Genomic DNA, 22,291 nt, shown 5'->3' on the forward strand with positions numbered 1-22,291 from the left:
TAACTATGGCTCTCATAATCTCTCAGGGAGCTATGAACTTGGATTCTAAGATCCCTCTGCCCATCAACACTGTTAAAGATCTTGTCCTTAACAGTGTACTGGCTCATTACATTTGCCCAACCAAGGTGCAACACTTCACATTTGTCTAGATTAAAGTCCAGCTGCCATTTTTCTGCCCACCTCTGCAACTGATTTTTCACTATTGAGTATATCTGTCACTCCTTAGACTGGATGCATTGTAAAAGTTTACCTATTGCCATATTGCATATCGGGATTATAGAAAAATATTGAAGTTTATAATCAGGATGTTGCCTGGATTAGAGGACACGTGCCATGGTGGAGGCTAACAGGAGATCTAATAGAGGTTTATAAGATTATGAGAACAGTGGACCATACGGAGAGAGGGAAGGAAGAGGGGATAATTGGTCACATGGGTATAATTTTGTGGCACAGTCTCATTGGGCCCTGTTACCATGCTGTATCTCTAAAAACAATAAATAGTTTTTAGGTGAGTGGAAAGAGCTTTAAAAGGAAACTGAAGGGTAAGGTGTTATTTATTTATTGTTATATATATCTATAGCAGTAGACATTATCTGGAATGCACTGATATAATCAGATATCATGATTATGTTTAAGAGCCATTCAGAGGGACATTTAAATTAGCAGGCTACAGAAAGGTGGAGTCCAGAAGTAAGCAGACGGGACGAAAGTGAATGGGCATTATACATGGATACGTACAAACAAGCTGGAGGAACTCAGCAGGTCGGGCAGCATCCATTGAAATGAGCAGTCAACGTTTCGGGTGGAGAGCCCTCTTCAGTCCTGACGAAGGGTCTCGGCCCGAAACGTTGACTACTCGTTTCAACGGATGCTGCCTGACCTGCTGAGTTCCTCCAGCTTGTTCGTACGTGTTGATTTGACCCCAGCATCTGCAGTGTACTTTGTGTTTAATGTCAGCTTGGATATGGTGGAGTAAGAAGCCCACCACTGTCCTCAATGACTCACTCAATAGAACACAGAACACTGAATAGTACAGCACAGTACAGGCCCTTCGGCCCACAATGTTGTGCCAACCCTCAAACCCTGCCTCCCATGTAACACTGATTTAGACTTGTGCGTACGGACTGAGCCATAGCCCTGATTTTCACATCTGCGTAGGCTCTACCCCGTAGCGAGCACGCGTTGGTGTGCGCCAAAACGCTGGTTGGTGGTGGGGTTTCTTTGCCACCATGTTGAGTTTCTTCATGAGAGTCATGAACGAGGAAATGCATTTCAAACATTTTCGCACGTCAGCAGGTAGATCTAACGAATTGTTTCATCTATTTTGCATCGGCGTACAGACATGGCGGAGAAGAAGCAACCGGAAGTGCTTCGGAGGAAATGCGATGCTACCAAGCAAACCAATCACAGTTGTTGTGGTCTGCTACACCGTGACGCATGAGTTACCTTTTTGGGGAGGTGCACGTCACCCTACGGCGTAGGTAATGGCATAGGTACAGCGTAGGGTACACAGTACCTACGGCATAGATGCGATGCACAAGTACAAATCAGCCTTTCGATTCCTCCATGCACCTGTCTAGTAGTTTCTTAAACCTCACTAGTGTATTTGCCTCCACCACTGACTCAGGCAGAGCATTCCATGCACCAACCACTCTCTGAGTGAAAAACCATCCTCTAAAGTCCCCCTTGAAATTCCCTCTCCTTACCTTAAAGCCATTTCCTCTTGTATTGAGCAGTGGTGCCCTGGGGAAGAGGTGTTAACTGTCCACTCTATCTATTCCTCTTAATATCTTGTATACCTCTATCATGTCTCCTCTCATCCTCCTTCTCTCCAGAGAGTAAAGCCCTAGCTCCCTTAATCCCTGATCATAATGCATACTCTCTAAACCAGGCAGCATCCTGGTAAATCTCCTCTGTACCCTTTCCAATGCTTCCACATCCTTCCTATAGTGAGGCGACCAGAATTGGACATAGTACTCCAAGTGTGGCCTAACCAGAGTTTTATAGAGCTGCATCATTACCTCGCGACTCTTAAACTCTATCCCTCAACTTATGAAAGCTAACACCCCATAAGCTTTCCTACCTTATCTACCTGTCAGGCAACTTTCAGGGATCTGTGGACATGTACCCCCAGATCCCTCTGCTCCTCCACACTCCCAAGTATCCTGCCATTTACTTTGTCCTCTGCCTCGGAATTTATTCTTCCAAAGTGTACGCCTCACACTTCTCCGGGTTGAACTCCATCTGCCACTTCTCAGCCCACTTCTGCATCCTATCAATGTCTCTCTGCAATCTTCGACAATCCTCTACACTATCCACAACACCACCAACCTTTGTATTGTCTGCAAACTTGCCAACCCACCCTTCTACCCCCACATCCAGGTCGTTAATAAAAATCATGAAAAGTAGAGGTCCCAGAACTGATCCTTGTGGGACACCACGAGTCACAACCCTCCAATCTGAATGTACTCCCTCCACCACGACCCTCTGCTTTCTGCAGGCAAGCCAATTTTGAATCCACCTGGCCAAACCTCCCTGGATCCCATGCCTTCTGACTTTCTGAATAAACCTACTGTGTGGAACCTTGTCAAATGCCTTACTAAAATCCATGTAGATCACATCCACTGCACTATCCTCATCTATATGCCTGGTCACCTCCTCAATGAACTCTATCAGGCTTGTTAGACATGATCTGCCTTTCACAAAGCCATGCTGACTTTCCCTGATCAGACCATGATTCTCTAAATGCCCATAGATTCTATCTCTAAGAATCTTTTCCAACAGCTTTCCCACCACAGACATAAGGCTCACTGGTCAATAATTACCCGGACTATCCCTGCTACCTTTTTTGAACAAGGGGACAACATTTGCCTACCTCCAATCCTCTGGTACCATTCCCGTGGACAACGAGGGCATAAAGATCCTAGCCTGAGGCTCAGCAATCTCTTCCCTTGCCTCGTGGAGCAGCCTGGGGAATATTCCGTCAGGCCCCGGGGACTTATCCGTCCTAATGTATTTTAACAACTCTAACACCTCCTCTCCCTTAATATCAACATGCTCCAGAACATCAACCTCACTCATATGGTCCTCACTGTCATCAAGTTCCCTCTCATTGGTGAATTCATTGAGGACCTCACTCACTTCCACAGCCTCCAGGCAAATCTTCCCACCTTTATCTCTAGTCAGTCCTACCTTCACTCCTGCCATCCTTTTGTTCTTCACATAATTGAAGAATGCCTTGGGGTTTTCCCTTACCCTACTCGCCAAGGCTTTCTCATGCCCCCTTCTTGCTCTCCTCAACCCCTTCCTAAGCTCCTTTCTTGCTACCCTATATTCCTCAATAGACCCATCTGATCCTTGCTTCCTAAACCTCATGTATGCTACCTTCTTCCACCTGACTAGATTTTCCACCTCACTTGTCACCCATGGTTCCTTCACCCTACCATTCTTTGTCTTCCTCACCGGGACAAATTTATCCCTAATATCCTGCAAGAGATCCCTAAACATCGACCACATATCCATAGTACATTTCCCTGCAAAAACATCATCCCAATTCACACCCGCAAGTTCTAGACTGATAGCCTCATAATTTGCCCTTCCCCAATTAAAAATTTTCCTGTCCTCTCTGATTCTATCCTTTTCCATGATAATGCTAAAGGCCAGTAAGTGGTGGTCACTGTCCCCCAGATGCTCACCCACAGAGAGATCTGTGATCTGACTCAGTTCGTTACCTAATACTAGATCTAGTATGGCATTCCCCCTAGTTGGCCTGTCAACATACTGTGACAGGAATCTGTCCTGGACACACTTAACAAACTCTGCCCCATCTAAACCATTGGAACTAATCAGGTGCCAATCAATATTAGGGAAGTTAAAGTCACCCTTGATAACAACCCTCTTACTTTTGAGCCTTTCCCAATCTGCTCCTCGGTATCTGCTGCTACCAGACGGGCCTATAAAGTAACTGCTCCCTTCCTGTTCCTGATTTCCACCCATACTGACTCAAAAGAGGATCCTGCTACATTGCCCACCATTTCTGTAGCTATAACAGTATCCCTGACCAGTAATGCCACCCCTGCTCCCTTTCTTCCCCCTTGTCTATCCCTTTCAAAGCACTGAAATCCAGGAATATTGAGAATCCATTCCTGCCCTGGTGCCAGCCAAGTCTCTGTAATGGCCACTACATCATAATTCCATGTATGTATCCAAGCTCTCAGTTCATCACCTTTGTCCCTGATGCTTCTTGCACTGAAGTACACACACCTTAGCCCTTCAACCTTACTAGCTTTACACCCTTTATTCTGCTTCTCTTTCCTCAAAGCCTCTCTAAATGTTAGATCTGGCTTTACTCCATGCACTTCTTCCACTGCTCTATTGCTCCGGGTCCCATCCCCCTTGCAAATTAGTTTAAACCCTGCTGAATAGGTAACAAATTAATGCTGTCAAAAGTCACTTTGGGAATCTGTTCCATTACTTCTATCTTGTTAATCAATTTAATAGTAAATGGAAATATAAAATAAGAATTTTCAGACATTTCTTGGAATTTACCCTGTAATTTGCTGTGCTTCTATTGTATTTTGTTTGACAGTACAATCATGATTACCCATTATGAATCCAGGAGGCTTAGGAGAACGATGCGTCTAACAGCGACTCCTTTGCTTATATTTTCGGAAACAGCTCGATTTCTATCTTTAATATCTCTTCTTTCCCTTTTCAAAGTTCTTTTGAAGCCCCTGATTTTAAATGCTGACTTTGGCTCTTTGCAGAAATGGGACCCGTTCTCGGGGTCTCACGACCGGCCGCTGTTCGATACGCCAAGGACGCAGCCCGGAAGACCAGCGCGCCATCAGGGTTCCAGGGTTTCATGCTCTGGAGGCGGGTGGTCGGTGCCACCACCCCCTGATGTGTCCTGGGAGACGGAAGATCGGAAGCAGCGAGCTGCCTGCCGGCTGTGAGCCCAGAGACCCGAGTTCTTTGGGCACAGAGCTCGGAAAAAGCAACACAACAGACTTTTAACACCATAAATCAGCAAGTTGCTTTGTTATGTTTCCCATCTCGCTGGGAAACGAGGACACCTCTTTTTCTTTTATTAAGGAGAGAGAGCCTGTGGTGTGTCGAATTATTCGGTGAACGAGTAGTCTTTGGGGCACTGCAAGTCTGTGTCCTTATTGATGCTTTGCTGCATGCTTGAGTGCTCGGTGGGGGCACCGATGCTTCTTTGCTGGTGGGGGAGGGTGGTCGTTGCTTTGCTGCTGCTTATGCGTGGGAGGGGGGAGCTGGGGGATGCTTTGGGGTTCTAACGTTTAACTGTCATTCATTCTTTGCGGTACTCCTCTGTTTCCGTGGACGTTTGCGAAGAAAAAGAATTTCAGGATGTATATTGTATCCATTTCTCTGACTTTAAATGTACCTTTGAATGAGTCCTGAGGAAGGGCCTTGGCCCAAAATGTTGACTGTTTACTCCTCAGCATAGACACTGCTGAGTTCCTCCAGCGTCTTGTGTGTGTTGCTCCGGATTTCTAGCATCCGCAGAATCCCTTGTGTTTATGAGGTCACTTGTTGTACTCAGGCAAGGTTATCTTCAAAGATACCATGATTGTGCAGTTAGCAATTACCCAAGATCAGTGAGCTGATTACCCAAGAGCTGTGTTATCAGTGTAATTCAGAGTAATTCATTACATGTATATTGCAGCATAGGGTGGCAGGGTGAAATACAACTCTACCAAAGGAGGGCCTTGCCATCCGATGGCCTGCAGGTCACCCTTGTGCAAGGTGTGGCACCTACTTAGCTCCCTCCTCCCATCCCACCAATCAGGGTCATGTGAATCCACGGGAGCAGGTGGTGGATGGTTCGATGAGCAGCTGATGCTTATCACAAGTCCTGGTTATCTGACCACTTTTGTCAGACAGGCAATCTCTGAAGAGTATTGATAATGGCTAGGGTTACCCATCTTGTAAAGACAGAAGGCAATGGCTGACCACTTCTGTGGAATTTGCCAAGAACAATCATGGTGGTAGATCATGATTGCCCGTGTCATACGAAACAGCACATAAAAATCGTCGTTTGTGTTGGGAGCAACCTGCAAATGTCACCACACATTCCAACACTAACATAGCATGTCCACAATGCTCAGCAGAAAAACTCAAGCCACAACAACAGTAAGAACCAACACAAAACAAAACCACAGCAAAACACGCCCCTTTCCCAGCCTCCAAACCCCTCACACATCGACCTCATTGAAACCCATCGAATGTTGAAGGGCAATACAGTGGACGTGCAGAGGATGCTTCCAGTAGTGGGGGAGTCTAGACTAGAAGCCTCAGACTAGAAGGAAATCCATTTAGAACAGAGATGAGGTGGAATTTCCTTAGCTAGAGGGTATTGAATCAGTGAAATTCATTGCCAATGGCAGCAGTGGAGACCAAGTCATTGAGTATATTTAGAGCAGAGGTTGATAGGTTCTTGGTTAGTTAGGGCGTCAAAGATTAGAAGGAGAAGACAGGAGAATGGGGTTGAGAGGGAAAGTAAATCAGCCATGATGGAATGACAGAAGAGACTTGATGGGCCGAGTGGCCTAATTCTGCTCCTATGCCTTATGGTCTAACCATTATTGAGCTCCAAATGGCAGGCCGCCTGACAAACGAGATACAGTACCTCAGTCAGCTGATAGCATTGCTCAGCGGTACTCTCTGCTTTGCTGGTTGGATTGCTGAGAGCAAATATAATTGGATGCTTGTTGAAGCTTGCCATGTCTTTGATGATCTGCTCAGTAAATGCACCCGCAATGGCAGAAGCACCTGGAAGAGGACAGGCAAACAGAATCAATGCCAAGGATCTCAGTTCACCACAAGTGTCGACCACACAGCACAGAATAATGGGCTATTGATACATAGCTCCATCATGTGAGTAAATTGTGCCACGGTAACGCAGTGGTTAGAGAAATATTATTACAGGTCAGGGCAAGGTACTGATTTCATTTTTAGTCAGCAATACAGTGCAAAGTAGACTCTTCCAGCCCTTTGAGACATACTGCACAACCCCCGACAAACCCTATCAACCCTAACCTAATCACAGGACAATTTACAATGAACACTTAACCCTCTCAGTACACCTTTGGACAGTGGCAGGAAACCACAGCACCTGGGGAAAACCTTACAGAATGGCGCTGGGATTGAACTCTGAACCCCTGACTGCCCCGAGCTGTAATCGTGTCATGCGACCACGACGAGTTCGGAGTTCAATTCTGGCGACATCTGTAAGGAGTCTCTGTGGAACGCGTAGATTGGTTATTGTAAAATGACTAGGTTAAATGGGGGTTGTCAGGCCAGTGCAGCACAAAGGTCCGGAAGCTCAGTTTAAAAGTGGGACCTGTTCGACTTTTCAATGAGTCCTGATGAAGTCCAAAATATCAAGTGTTGCCCTCTATAGATGCTGCCTGACCTGCTGAGTTCCTGCACCATTTTGTGTGTGTGTTGAAAAGCGGGAGAAAGGTTAAGGTAGCGCACTGTTAGCTTTGTTTATTTCGGTGTACAACATGAAGATTACTGAGTGAACAAACTGAGAACAACATGTTGTTCAGCCACTAAATGCTCTGATGTAATGTACTGTTATATCAGACCAAGGCTAAACTCTCTCAATCATACCTAACTACCTTTGTTTTTAACTAACAAATTATAATCTGAAGAAAGTAAATACCTAATTTTAAAATAAATAGCAACCAGAGTGTTGAAAATTTCAATAGACCTATTCTTTGCAGAGTTTTAATCTTATACTGTTCTTTGAAGTAAAAACTGTCTGCTGATTTCAGTTCTAAATTACCTATATTCCAGTATGGGATGGCATGCTAGTGTACCAGTTATCGTAATGTTCTACAACGCCAGCTGTAAGATCGGGGTTCATTTCCCACCGCCGTCTATAAGGAGTTCGTACATTCTCCCCTGTGATCATGAGTTCATCGGTTCTCTCCCACATTCCAATGATGCACAGGTTAGGGTTGTGGGCGTGCTATACTGACGTTGGGAGCGTGGTAATACCTGCACGCTGATGAGCACAATCCTCACCGATTTGACTTGATGCAAATTTACCTGTGTTTTCAAGTATGTGACAAATAAAGCTACACTCTCAATCTCACATAGGATTATGAGTTCATGTTTCAGATTCCCTTACAAACTCCTTGCACCACCACAACGCGTCTTCTGCCTCTGAAAGCAGAATCAAAAGACTTTCACTCACACCCTTTTCACCATCATCATTCTCCTTTTCTATTCTGATAGTAAAAGTTGTAATGTTCATTTCGATATCTGAGTTACTCTTTAATTTTCCTTTGTGACTTTGATTACTGTTTCCTTTTGCTTTTCTTTTAAAAAAAATCCTTATCCTTTTGGCCTCAAACATAATTTCCAATTACTGGACAGTTAGAAATTTTGCCATTTAAAATATCCAACTATTTGCTTATTCAACCCAAAATTCTACACTGCATATGTTCGAATTATTTAGATTGCTTAGGTTTCTGGAAACAAATCTGTAAACGACTTTAACAGTTTGCAGTGAAGTTTCTCAGTTAATTACACCTGAAAGCTGCTTACTTTTCTTGTTTATTACAGATGCAGAGTTACACAGCATGGAAACGGGCCGTTCAGCCCATCATGACTGTGCTGACCAAGATGCCTTTCTAAGACAATCTCACCTGCCTGCATTTGACCCATATCCCTGTAAGTTGTTCCAATCCATGCATCACCTCCTCCAAGCCGATTGTTCCATATACCTACCATCTTCTGTGTGAAAATATTCTCTCGCAAATCCTCTTTAAATCTTCCCCCTCTCACCCCGCCACTGCCTGTAAGGAGTTGTGTAAATTGTCCCTGTGAATGCATGGGTTCCCTCTGGGTGCTCTGTTTTCCTCCAGCCGTCCAAACAAAGATTGGTAGGTTAGCTGGTCATTGTAAATTGTCCCGTGATTAGGTTAAGATTAAATCAAGGGTTGTTGGGTGGCATGGCTTGAAAGGTCAGAAGGGTCTATTCTGTGCTGTAGCTCAATAATAAATAAATAAATAAATCTTTGTCTTTAAATTTTAGACTCCCCTGCCCTGGGGAAGAAGTCTTCAAATGTTTGATTCCCCAGTGCACAAGACCAGAAAAAGCTGCAGCAAGTTGTAAACTCAGCCAGCTCCATCATGGGCACTCGCCTCCCCAGCATCCAGAACACATTTAAAAGGCGATGCCCTGAACTGGTGGCATCCATCACTATGAATCCCCGTCACCCTCTTCTCATTGCTACCATCAAAGAGGGCACCCTCCACCATCAGATTTCTGAATGGACAATCAGCCCATGTATATTCCCTCATTATTTATCTCTCTTTTTGTTCTACTTATTTAATTGTTTCTAAATACTACTTACTATAATTTATAATTTTTATTATTGCAATGTACCGCTGTCACAAAACAACAAATTTCACGACATATGCCAGTGACTATAATTCTGAAGACTATAACTTCCACCCTTCCCATGCCTCTGGTAATTGTATGAGTGCAGCCCACAACCTTTACTCTAGGAAATGCTTTCACAGCCTCATCCAGGTTCCTCTTGTAACTCAAACCCACCAGTTCCAGCATTATCCTTGTGAATCTTTGTGATTTAGCTCCTATGGAGGGGAAGAATAATACCATGAAATAAATTGATATCAAACAAATATATTACCTTGGTTTACTAATGTTTGGTCACCTGCAGTCACATACATCATGAACCATTCAGCATGGTAAGTGCTCAAAAACCTGATGAAACTTTGAAAAACAAACCTACGTAATTTGGCTACCTTAAGAATAAAACAATTCTTTGATAAACTACATGAACTGGGAATGAAGCATGAAGTCTTATGAAATTACTGTACGTGGCATTGAAATTCCTTAGTTGTACCTACAGGAGGTGCTGCCTCTAAACAGCAACTTCTACTGTCAAAGACTCCCACCATCTTGCAGCAACCATTAGGCAGAAGGATGCAGTAGCCTACAGCCCCAACACTGCTACTTCCCTTCAGCCATTCCGTTCTTGATCAGAACCCGAATCAGATTTACCGTCCCTGACATAGTTCATGAAGGTCATTGCTTTGTGGCAGCAGTACAGTACAATACATTAAAAAAAATAAGTTTCAATAAAAATATCTTTAAAAATAATTAGTGCAAGAAGAGGGCAAAATAGTGAAGTGGTGTTCATAGGTTCATGGACCGTTCAGAAATCTGATGGCAGAAGGGAAGGAACTGCTCCTAAAACATTGGGTGTGTGCCTTCAGGTTCCTGATGGTGGTAATAAGAAGAGGGTATGTCCTGGGTGTTGAGGGTCCTTCAAGATGCCCTTTGGAAGCCTTTTGGGATCCTGCTTTTGCCTACCAGCTGTTGAGTCCAACACAGGGTAAATACACCACAGGTTTCCGAATCATACAGTCAAATTTCAAAAAAAAATTCAAGGCAGATGTGGTGATATATATTACAGGCATTTCCTTCCTGGAACAGAGAATAGTACCGCACAGTCCATGGTGTCGCGCCGATCTTTTAACCTACTCTGATAAGCCCTTCCCTCCAAAAGAGTCCTCCATTTTTCTTTCATCCAGTTGCCTATTAAACCTCCCTCAGATATTTGCCTCTAGCACCACTCCTGGCAGCATGTTCAATACACCTACAACTCTACGTGTAAAAAAACCTACCTCTGTCATCACCCCTATAGTTTCCTCCGATCACCTTAAAATTATGCCCTCTTGTAAGAGCCATTTCCACCCTGAGAGACAAGTTTCTGGCTATCCACTACCTCTATGCCTTTTATCATCTATCGAGTCACTCCTCATCCTCTTTCACTCCGGAGGGAAACGCCCCGGCTCACTCAACCTATCCTCATAGTACACGCTCTTTAGTGCGGGCAGCAACCCCGTAAATCTCCTCTGCATCCTCTCTGAAGATTCCACATCTGCCCTGTGACCAGAACTGAATATAATGTTCCACTTAGGTAGGATTCAAGAAGCAATCTAAAATTCCAACCTACCTATAAGGGCAGTAGGTCTGAGATCCCGGATCACATCAGCCAGGTTGCTCACTTCAGGATGCGGGTGAGCAAATTGTAATTTTTGCTCAGACAGATTGGCACGTCCCTTAGAAACAAAAGAAAATGAATCAGGATAAAAATGCCTTATTTTATAAAAATACTGTATGAAATATCATGCGTCATATTTTTCACTCTGTCAGTCACGGGCATTTGGAATTTGAAAATGTCACCCATTGAACGAGAAGGAAATTAACCAGCATGCTTGTAAAAATTGTAATTCAAAAATAATTCTTTTAAAGCTGTACTACTTAATTCTCACACCACATGGGGGAACTCAGCGGGTCAAGCAGCATCTATGGAGGGAAATTCTTCTTCTTATCGTGTCCACGGACAGTCTATACATGGCTCAGCCAGAACTGGACGCATTTTTCTGCCTCATTGTTGAGTTCGGCAAAATCTGCAACAGTACAGGGTTCCTTTAGCAATGGTTAGTGCAGGAGATGTTGCATAGTTTGTGGCTCAGTTCCACATTCACAAGTTGTCGGGTTGGTTGTACATCCCCATTTGCTTAGTGACACCTTTGAACGACCTACACCAGTCCCAAGTCTGTTAAGGCACTTCCAGGTCGCCCAGTTGCAATTAGTTCCTGGGGGAAGGCTTTCGTCCGGTGCAATTTCCATCGTTGGGGGTTGTTTGAGACTGGCGAGCTGATCTTTCCACAAGACGATGCAGACTTCAGATGGGGTTGATTGAATTGGAACAACACCGTTCATGAAGCTCTTCCTTGACTTTAGGCAGCTGGGTGTAGGTGTATGACCACGTAGAGGGTGCCTCTCATCTGACGTTTGAAAGTGTTATGCCTGCAGCCCCCTCCTTTGTGAGAATCACAAGATCACTATTGGGTTGGGTCAGGAGACCCAGGAAATGAGAGAGAGATGTGCGGAATGTCTCGTTCCCCCGGCGATATAAAGCTACGGGACACGGCCATTGTCTCTTGAAGGCGAGCTTGTGGATTGAAATACTATGCTACGTGGAAGCCCTCAGGCAAAGTGGGCTGGTTGGTGGAGGGATTGCATCACCCCCAACCTGATTGACATCTGAGACCCTGTGAGTCAGGATAAAAGAGGGTCTGTGGGAACAGCCCCTCAGACGCAGCAGAAGAAACGCTAGCGATCCCGTAATAGCGGAAGCCATTGGAAGGAGGCATCATAAAAGACCTGGGCAAGTTTAACCCGTCTCTCTCTTAAACCCAAAACCCTGCAGCTTGAACGAACTAACAGTGACTTCTATATTTCCATCGGACAATACATTATCCCCTAGACAACGATAGAGCTATTTCTTATTGATTATTATTATACCCGCGCTTTTAGATTTAGTATTGACAATGTATATTATCTGTATGTTTGCATTAATCTTACTTTTGTGCCCCTTTTTCAATAAATACTTTTAAAAATAGTACCATCAGACTTCAACGGACCTCTCTATCTTTGCTGGTAAGTGACCCAGTTACGGGGTTTCGTAACAAAAGAGTCATTCTTTCTTGCTGGCTACCATTTTTCTTATATCAGGGGAAGCGATACCCGCCAGGATATATAGGCTGTTGGTGTTTGTTGGTTTTAAGCAACCTGTGATAAGTCGGCAGCTTGCATTCGGAACGGCATCCATCTTCCTAGCATGAGTAGATTTTTCCCATGCAGGGCAGGCATATCCGGCAGTGGAATAGCAAAGAGCAAGCGCACTGGCTCATAATGTTTTCCAGCTTGCTCCCCATTTTGTGTCGGTGAGCTTATTCAGGATGTTGTTTCCTGCGCTCACTTTTGCCCTTGTCTTATTGATGTGGTTCTTGAAAGTGAGGCCCTCTGTCAAGGGTGACTCCTAAGTGGACAGGGTGCTCGCGATCCACACCAGGGTGCTCGCGATCCACACCAGGTTACTCCAAGCTGTCACTTGGCTTCACGGCTCCTGAAGTGGAATGCACAAACCTGCGTCTTTGATGGGTTTGCGCGGACGTGGTTTCCTTCACAGTGATTTTAACATCGTGGAGAAAATGCTTTCTGAGGCCTTAGAGGGACTAACATCCTACTATGGAGCGAAATGAATAGTCGATGTATCAGACCAAAACACCTAGTTAGAACTTTTTCCTCAACAGATGCTGCCTGACCTGCCGAGTTGCTCCAGCATTTTGTGTGTGTTGCTCTGAATTTCCAGCATCTGTAGAATCTATTAAGTCTATTTCATTCACTTTGTTTTTCTCATTTTTCCCAGCAGATGGCACCATTTCACACGGCATTGTTTCCAGGGAACCTTACATTCTGGAACTGCGGCTGGTAGAGGCAATCATGTGGCAGTATTTCCATGCATAAAAACATGAACAAGTGGTCGAGAGGTTCAGTTGTTGTTCAGACCAAACAGCAGAATGGGGAATGTTGGTGCCAGGCAGGGAGGTTTGAGTATCACGGAAACGGCGGATCCCCTGGGCTTTCCACGCAGAGAATGGTGTGAGAAACAAAGAACGTCCAATGAGCAGCAGTTCTGTGGGTGAAAACAGCTTGTTAATGAGAGAGGTCAGAGGAGAATGGCCAGGCTGGCTCGAGCTGACAGGGAGGCGACAGTAACTCGAGTAACCACATATTACAATAGTGGCGTGCAGAAGAGAATCTCTGAATGCACAACACGTTGAAACTTGAAGTGGACGGGTTACAGCAGCAGAAGGCCATGAATACACACTCAGTGACTGCTTTATTAGGCACAGGAGATACCTAATAAAATGGCCACTGTATCTGTATCACGTTGGCAAGAATGTTGGTTAAAGTTAGGATGAAGAGATAATTTCCACGTTGGCAAACTGTAATAAGTGAAGTGCATAGGGATCTACACTACAACTACAACTGTATCATCCATTCTAGTTATCCCTGGCCTTCACCCCTCCCGTCTATTACCTCAGTCACTGCACTGGAAGCACTTAAAACACTTTTTATAATGCTGTTTACATTGGAAATACATGCTGGTATTTATATATTTATGCACGCTTTATTCCATATCTAACTTTATTTTTCAGATTTATTATCATTGCTGAATGTTGTTCTGTGTTACATGTTATGCCAACACATCACCGCAAGCTCCTATTACATGTAATTGTATATGGTGAATAAGTTGATGCTTGATCCTTGACTATCATTTAATAATTACCAGAAGATATAGGAGCAGAATTCAGCCATTCAGCCCATCGAGTCTGTTCTGCCATTCCACCATGGCTGTTTTATTATCTTTCTCAACTCCATTCTCTTGCCTTTTCCCCATAACCTTTGATGTCCTGACTACTAGGACCCTAAGACAAGAAGCATTGAGTGTATTTCAGCCAGATTTGGTGACAACATACGATAGCGAGAAAATAAGTTGCCTGGAGGGAACACAGGTCTTCTGGGGAACAGTGGTGTCATGCACTTTGGAATCATAATGTTTAAATGGAGCGGGAATGCAGAATGTCTTCATCCTGGTTCCCCTCTTACCCGTTCTCTTCTCCTCTCCTGCTCCCTCTTTCTCTCATGGTCCACCCTCCTCACCTATCAAGTTCCTTCTTTGTCAGCTCTTTACTCCTTCCACCTATCATCTCCCTACTTCTTCCTTTAACCCACCTTCCCCCTCGCCTGGTCTCACCTATCACCTTCCAAGGTTGAACTCCTTCCCTTTCCTCCACCTCATTCTGCCTTCTGTCCCCTTCCTCCCCAGTCCTGATGAAGTGTCTCACACAAATCTTTGACAGTTTATTCCCCTCAAAGGTGCTGCCTGACTGGATTAGTTCCTCCAGTGCTTCGTACGTGTTGTGAAGAGGGAGACCAGTGACTTGGCCATGAACACAACAAGTAATTAGGAAAGTGAAAAGGATGTTGGCTTTCACTGCAGAGGCATTGGAATGTAGAAGACTTGCTGCAATTGTAAAAGGAGTTTAGAAGAACGAGAAATCCTATTGAACCTTGCAGTTTTAGAGAGAAGGGAGTGTCGACAGCTGCCTTCATGAGGAAATCTGGAACAAGACGGCATAATTCAGAGTAAGACATTGCCCATTTATGGTGCCTTCGGATGAAGGGGATTTCTTCTCTTTAAGTGTCCTGAATGTTTGGAATTCTCTGCTCCAGAGAGCTGTGGAGACTGACGGAGTACGTTCACAAGACCAGAGCAGACGAGAGGGGAGTTAGGGATAATGGAGGCAGGGTGGCGAGTGGCCCCAAGGGTAATGTCAACGCTCACAGTGGGCCAGATTGCCTCCTCCTACTCCTGTAATAGCAGCATGGTAGCCCGGCGGCTAGCGTAAGGCTTCACAAGGCTGTCTGTAAGATAGGGGTTCAATTCCCGCTACTGCCTGTAAGGAGCTTGTAAATATGTTCTCCCCATGGCCGTGTGGGTTTCCTCCGGGTGCTCTGGTCTCCTCCTGAATTCCAAAGGTGTACAGGTTCAGGTCAGTGACTCGCGAGCACGTACGCTGGCGCTGGAAGCAAGCTAACACTTGCAGGCCGCCCACTGCGCAACCTCAGACTGTGTTGGTCATCGGCCCAAACAACAGTTCACTGCATGTTTCCAAGCTCGTGACAAATAAAGCTGAACTTTTATCTTCAATGCTTACATTAGGACAAGGCTGATCCCTATTAGAATAAGGTCAACCCTATTCCAGTAATTCCCTTTCTTCGCTCCCCTATCAGGTTTCTGAATGGACAATGAGCCCATGTACACTCCAACACTATCTTTTTTTCTTTTTTTTTGCCCTCTTTTTGCACTGCTTAATTAAGCCCTGAGACACCAAGCAAGGTTATTTGATTCCAAACAGTTGGTTTATCAACCGTTACAGAATGTCTCTCTGGTGCTCCCTCTCCCTTCCCCTTTTCCCAAACGTGATTCCTCTCTCCCTGCCCCCTTCTCACACTCAGTCCACAATAGACACCCTATCCGAATTGGGTTTATCATCACTCAGGTGTATCATGAGATTTGTTCTTTTTTCAGCTATCGGTACAGTGCAATATATAAAATTACTACAGTACAGGCAAGAGCCTAAGGCACCCTAGATATCTATGTACAGTAAATATATATATACATATATATAATGTATATAAAATGACACTGATCAAAAGAAGACTCTTATGTGTCAAAGTGATCTAAATTAATTACAAAAATAAAAATCACAAAATAATTGATTGCTTAAGTATTCACCCCCTTTAATAGGACACACCAGATCATCACTGGTGCAGCTGATTGGTTTCACGAGTCACATGATTAGTTAATGGAGATCACCTGTGTGCAGTCAGGGTTGATTGGAGTAAAAATACACCTGTGTCTGGAAGCTCCAGCTGCTGGTGAGTCAGGATCCTGGCAGAAACTCCACCATGGACACAAAAGTTATTGAAAAGCTCAAGTCAGGAGATGGAAACAAGAGAATTTCCAAGTCACAGAATATCCCTTGAAGAACAGTTAAGTCAATCATCAAGAAATGGAAAGAATATGGCACAGCTATAAATCTACCTGGAACAGGCCGTCCTCAAAAACTGAGTGGGCGTGCAGGAAGGGGAAAGTGAGGGAGGCCACCAAGAGACCTGTGACAACTCCGGAGGAGTTACAAGCTTCAGTGGCTGAGATGGGAGAGACCGTGCACGTACAACCGTTGCCCGGGTGCTTCACCAGTCACAGCTTTGTGGGAGAGTGGCAAAGAGAAAGCCACTGTGGATAAAAAACACATAAAATCTTGGCTAGAGTTTACCAGAAAGCATGTGGGAGACTTTGAAGTCAGCTGGGATAAGGTTCTATGGTCTGATGTAACCAAAATCAAGCTTTTTGGCCATCAGACTAAACGCTTTGGCATAATCCAAACACCGCACATCGTCAAAAACACACCACCCCTGCCGTGAAGCACGGTGGTGGCTGCATCATGCTGTGGGGATGCTTAACTGCAGCAGGCCCCGGAAGGTTTGTGAAGGTAGAGGGTAAAATGATTGCTGCAAAATTCAGGGAAATCCTGAAGGAAAACCTGAGAACCGCAACATGGGAGAAGATTTGTTTTCCAGCAAGACAATGACCCCAAGAATAAAGCTGAAGCCACACAGGAATGGCTTAAAAACAACAAATTGAATGTCCTGAAGTGAGCAATTCAGCATCCAGACTGTATTCCAATTGAGAATAGCGACTGGACTTGAAAAATGCAACCTGTCAGAGTTTGAGCAGTTTTGTAAAGAAAAATGAGGAAAAATTGCAATGTCCAGATGTGCAAAGCTGATAGAGACATATCCACAAGGACTCAGGGCTGTAATTGCTGGCAAAGGTGCATCTACTAAATACAGACTTGAAGAGGGTGACTATCAATTATTTTGATAGTAAGTTTAAAACATTTAGTCCAATTTGTAGAAATTTGTTTTCACATTGACATTAAAGAGTCTCTTTTGTTGATCAGTGTCAAAAAAGCCAAATTAAAATCACTGTGATTCAATATTGTAAAACAATAAAACACAAAAGCTTCTGGGGGTAGGGTGAATACTTTTTTATAGGCACTGTGCATATATGTAGCACAGCACTCTATATGTATGTAACACTGGGAAGGGTTTCACTGCTAACGTAATGGTCTTTCTGTAGAAGCAGTGTTTGGGTCATGGTCAGAGATAATGGGAGCTTTGGAATGTGAGCTGGGTCCTTTGTTCGGCAGGAGAGGAAGAGAGAAGATGCTGGAGAGAGCCGGTTGTAAGATTTGACCCAGTGGGGGACTGATTCGACGGAGCCAGGTGCAGAGATCGACTGTGGATCGGTGTATATGGATTTTGGGAAGCGTTGAGCTCCAACTTGTGCACGTTTGACTGTTTAATTTTAACAGGGCCCCTTTTGTTTTTTTTTTCTTTTCTTTACTAACCCTTTAGTGAAGATTCATAAATATAATTCCTTTACTCGTACGCAGCGTGCTGTTATTTCGAGGCACTGAGTTGTAACAGGGTGGCATCCACACAGACCAGGGTCTGGGGTGGGAGAGCCGTCTCTATCTCACGGGTTTGGCGGGACTGGGGTGTGCCTTCCCCAGACTTACACAGCCGAGGAAACCAGCGGGGTTTCATATATATTTCTTATTGTAATTTATATTTTTATTCGCTATTTTGTATTGCAACGTACTGCTGCCACAAAGCGACAAATGACAGTATTAGTAAAGCTGATTCTAATGCCGCCTGAGTCACAGAGTTCCACCAGCAGTTACTTTTGCTCGGGATTCCAGCATCTGCAGTCTATTATGTCTCTTGTTGGAAGCAATTCAGTGGGAAATTTCAAAAGGGGAATGGGCAAATAAAGAGAACATTAGCAAGTCTCTGAAGGAAAAGTTATGGAGTGAAAATAACTGGCAGCTTCCCAGAGCTCCTGATGACCTCCTCCTGCTCTGTGCAAGATAGAATACAGCAATGGGCTCCTCGCCAAGAAATTCCAAAAGATCTCTAGCAGATCAAAGATGGGGGCAAACTCTAGCAGATTAAATTCAATGCAAATAATTAACACCCTCCTTCAACCCAAGATCAGAATCAGAGTCATCTTGATGAAATTAAGGTATAAGTGCAATACCGATGCATAAATTTGCCAACACAACTATTGTTGGCGGAGTTTCAGATGGCACTGAGGAGGTGCACGAGAGCAAGGCAGATCATCCAGATGAGAGGTGTCACAGCAACAACTTTGCACTCAACGTCAGCAAGACCAAGGAATTGATTGTGGACTTTAGAAAGTTGAGAGAACACACACCAGTCCTCATCGAGGGGTCAGAAGTGGAAAGATTGAGCAGTCTCAAGTTCCTGGGCATCAATATCTCTGAGAATCTACCCTAGGCCCAACATATTGATCTAGTTACAAAGAAGGCATGACACTGGCTATACTTCATTAGAAGTTTGTGTAGAATTGGTATGTCAACAAAGGCACTCACGAATTTCTGGAGATGTACTAAGGACAGCATTCCAACTAGTTGCTGCACCATCAGGTACAGAGGGGCCACTGTATAGGATCAAAAAAAGCTGCGGAAAGTTGTAAACGCAGCCATCATGGACACTAGCCTTCCCAGTATTCAGGACACCTCAAAAAGCCAGCATCCATCATTAAGGACCCTCTTCCCATCACCGAGGACATGCACTTTTCTCATTGGTACCATCAAGGAGGTGGTATAGGAGCCTGAAAGACACATAGTCAATGTTTCAGGAACAGCTTCTTCCCCTCTGCCATCATATTTCTGAATGGACAATGAACCCATGAACACTACCTCACAATTTTTCCCTCTCTTTTTGTATTACTTACTTAAGTTAATTTTTTATATATATATAGTTTTTTAAAAAACCAACAGAAGGCAACTAGAAAGGTAATTAAGGAGGAAAAGATGAAAGACAAATGTAAGCTAGCCAATATTAAAGAGGATACCAAAAGATTCTTCAGATACATTAAATGTAAAAGAGAGGTGAGAGTGGCTGGAAAATGGTGCTGGAGGGGTAGTAATGGGGGACAAGGAAATGGTAGATGAACTGAACAAGTATTTTGCATCAGTCTTCACTGTGGAAGACAATGGAAGTATGCCAGAAGTTCGAGAGCATCAGGAGGCAGAAGTGGGAGAATTTACCTCTACTAGGGAGAAGGCGCTTTGAAAACTGAAATGGCTGAAGGTAGATAAATGACCGGGACCAGATGGTCTGCATGCCATGGTTCGGAAATAAGTGGCTAAGGAGATTGTGGAGGCATTAGTAATGATCTTTCAAAAATCAATTGATTCAGGCATGTTTCCAGAGGAAGGGAAATGTCACTCCACTCTTCAAGAAGGGAGGGAGGCAGAAGAAAGGAAATTGTAGGCCAGTTAGTCTGACCTCAGTGGTTGAGAAGATGTTGTGAGTCATTTGTTAAGGATGTGGTTTTGAGGTACTTGGAGGCACTTGATAAAATAGACCATAGTCAGCCGCCTGACAAATTTGTTGGAATTCTTTGAAGAAATAACAAGCAGCATAGACAAAGGAGCATGTACAAACAAGCTGGAGGAACTCAGCAGGTCCGGGAGCATCCGTGGATATGAGCAGTCAATGTTTTGGTCCTGGGTCTCGGCCCGAAACATTGACTGCTCGTTTCAATGGATGCTGCCCAACCTGCTGAGTTCCTCTGGCTTGTTTGTACGTGTTGCTTTGACCACAGCACCTGCAGTGTACTTTGTGTAGACAAAGGAGAATTGGTGGGTGCTATGTACTTGAGTTTTCAGAAGGCTTTTGACAGGATGTCACACACGAGGCTGTTTTACAAGTTAAGAGATATGGTATTACTGCAGAGATACTAGCATACTGTAGATGAAGCATTGGTTAATTGGCAGGAGACAAAGAGTAGGAATAAAGGGCATCTTTTCTGTTTGGCTGCCAGTGACTAGTAGTGTTGCACAGGGATCTGTGTTAGAACATAAGAAATAGGAGCAGGAGTAGGCCATCCGGCCCATCAAGCCTGCCCTGCCATTCAATAAAATCATGGCTGATCTGTCCATAAACTCAGCTCCATCTACCTGCCTTTTCCCCATAACTCTTAATTCCCTTATTATGTAAAAATCTATCTAACTGTCTCTTAAATATATTTAGTGAAGAAGCTCAACTGCTTCCTTGGGCAGAGAATTCCACAGATTCACCACTCTCTGGGAAGAACAGTTTCTCCTTATCTCTGTCCTAAATCTACTCCCCTGAATTTTGAGACAATGTTCCCTAGTTCTAGTCTCACCTACCAATGGAAACAACTTTCCTACTTCTATCTTATCTATCCCTTTCAAAATTGTGTATGTTTCTGTAAGTTCCTCTCTCATTTTTCTGAATTCCAGAGAGTATAGTCCCAGGAGACTCAATCTCTCCTCACACATTAACCCCTTCATAGAACCATAGAACATAACAGCACAGAAACAGGCCTTCTGGCCTTCCTTGGCTGGGCCGAACCATTTTTCTGTCTAGTCCCACTGACCTGCACCTGGACCGTATCCCTCCATACACCTCTCATCCACGTACCTCTCCAAGTTCTTCTTAAACGTTAAAAGTACGCTCCAGGGAATAAAGTCCTAACCTATTCAACCTTTCTCTGTAACTCAGTTTCTCAAGTCCCAGCAACATCCTTGTAAACCTTCTCTGCACTCTTTCAACCTTATTAATATCCTTCCTGTAATTCAGTGACCAAAACTGCACACAACACTCCAAATTTGGCCTCACCAATGTCTTATACAACCTCACCATAACATTCCAACTCTTATACTCAATACTTTGATTTATAAAGGCCAACGTACCAAAAGCTCTTTTTACGACCCTATCCACCTGTGACGCCACTTTTAGGGAATTTTGTATCTGTACTCCCAGATCCCTCTGTTCTACTGCACTCCTCAGTGCCCTACCATTTACCTTGTAAGTTCTATCTTGGTTTTCCCTTCCAAAGTGCAATACCTCACATTTATCTGTATTAAACTTCATCTGCCATTTTTCAGGCTATTTTTCCAACTGGTCCATATCCCTGTGCAAGCTTTGTAAACCTTCCTCACTGTCCAGTACATCTCCAGTCTTTGTATAATCAGCAAATTTGCTGATCCAATTTGCCACATTATCATCCAGATCATTGATATAGATAACAAATAACAATGGACCCAGCACTTATCCCTGTGGCATACCACTAGTTACAGGCCTCCACTCAGAGAAGCAATCCTCCACTACCACTCTCTGGCTTCTCCCATTGAGCCAATGTCCAATCCAATTTACTACCTCACCATGTATACCTAGCGACTGAACCTTCCTAACTGAACCTCCCTAACTAACCTGTCAAAGGCCTTACTGAAGTCCACGTAGACAACATCCACTGCCTTCCCTTTATCCACTTTCCTTGTAACCTCCTCAAAAAACTCTAATAGATTTGTTAAACAAGACCTACCACACACAGCCATGTTGACTCTCCCTAATAAGACCCTGTCTATCTAAATACTTGTAGATAATATCTCTTAGCACTCCTTCCAATAATTTACCTACTACCGACATCAAACTTACCGGCCTATAACTTCCTGGATTACTTTTAGAGCCCTTTTTAAACAACGGAACAGGATGAGCTATCCTCCAATCCTCTGGCACCTCACCCATAGAAACTGACATTTTAAATAGATCTGCCAGGGCCCCTGCAATTTCAACATTAGTCTCCTTTAAGGTCCGAGGGAATACCCTGTCAGGTCCTGGGGATTTATCTACTCTGATTTGCCTGAAGAAAGCAAGCACCTCCTCCTC

At 44.1% G+C, this 22,291-nt stretch overlaps 1 protein-coding gene across 5 annotated transcripts in view; it reads right to left on the reverse strand.

The window, feature by feature from the left end:
* Positions 1–22,291, reverse strand: part of me1 (malic enzyme 1, NADP(+)-dependent, cytosolic) — a 467,654-nt gene that overhangs the window by 53,852 nt on the left and 391,511 nt on the right. For all 5 annotated transcript variants that reach the window (XM_059983100.1, XM_059983103.1, XM_059983101.1 and 2 more), the window contains exons 10-11: positions 11,031–11,136; positions 6,656–6,798 (exon numbers count right to left, since the gene is read on the reverse strand). In XM_059983100.1, the coding sequence (XP_059839083.1) occupies positions 6,656–6,798; positions 11,031–11,136 (249 nt within the window). The remainder of the gene's footprint in view (positions 1–6,655; positions 6,799–11,030; positions 11,137–22,291) is intronic.

Source organism: Hypanus sabinus, chromosome 10 (genome assembly GCF_030144855.1).
Source record: "Hypanus sabinus isolate sHypSab1 chromosome 10, sHypSab1.hap1, whole genome shotgun sequence".
In the NCBI taxonomy this organism is placed as follows: Eukaryota; Metazoa; Chordata; class Chondrichthyes; order Myliobatiformes; family Dasyatidae; genus Hypanus; species Hypanus sabinus.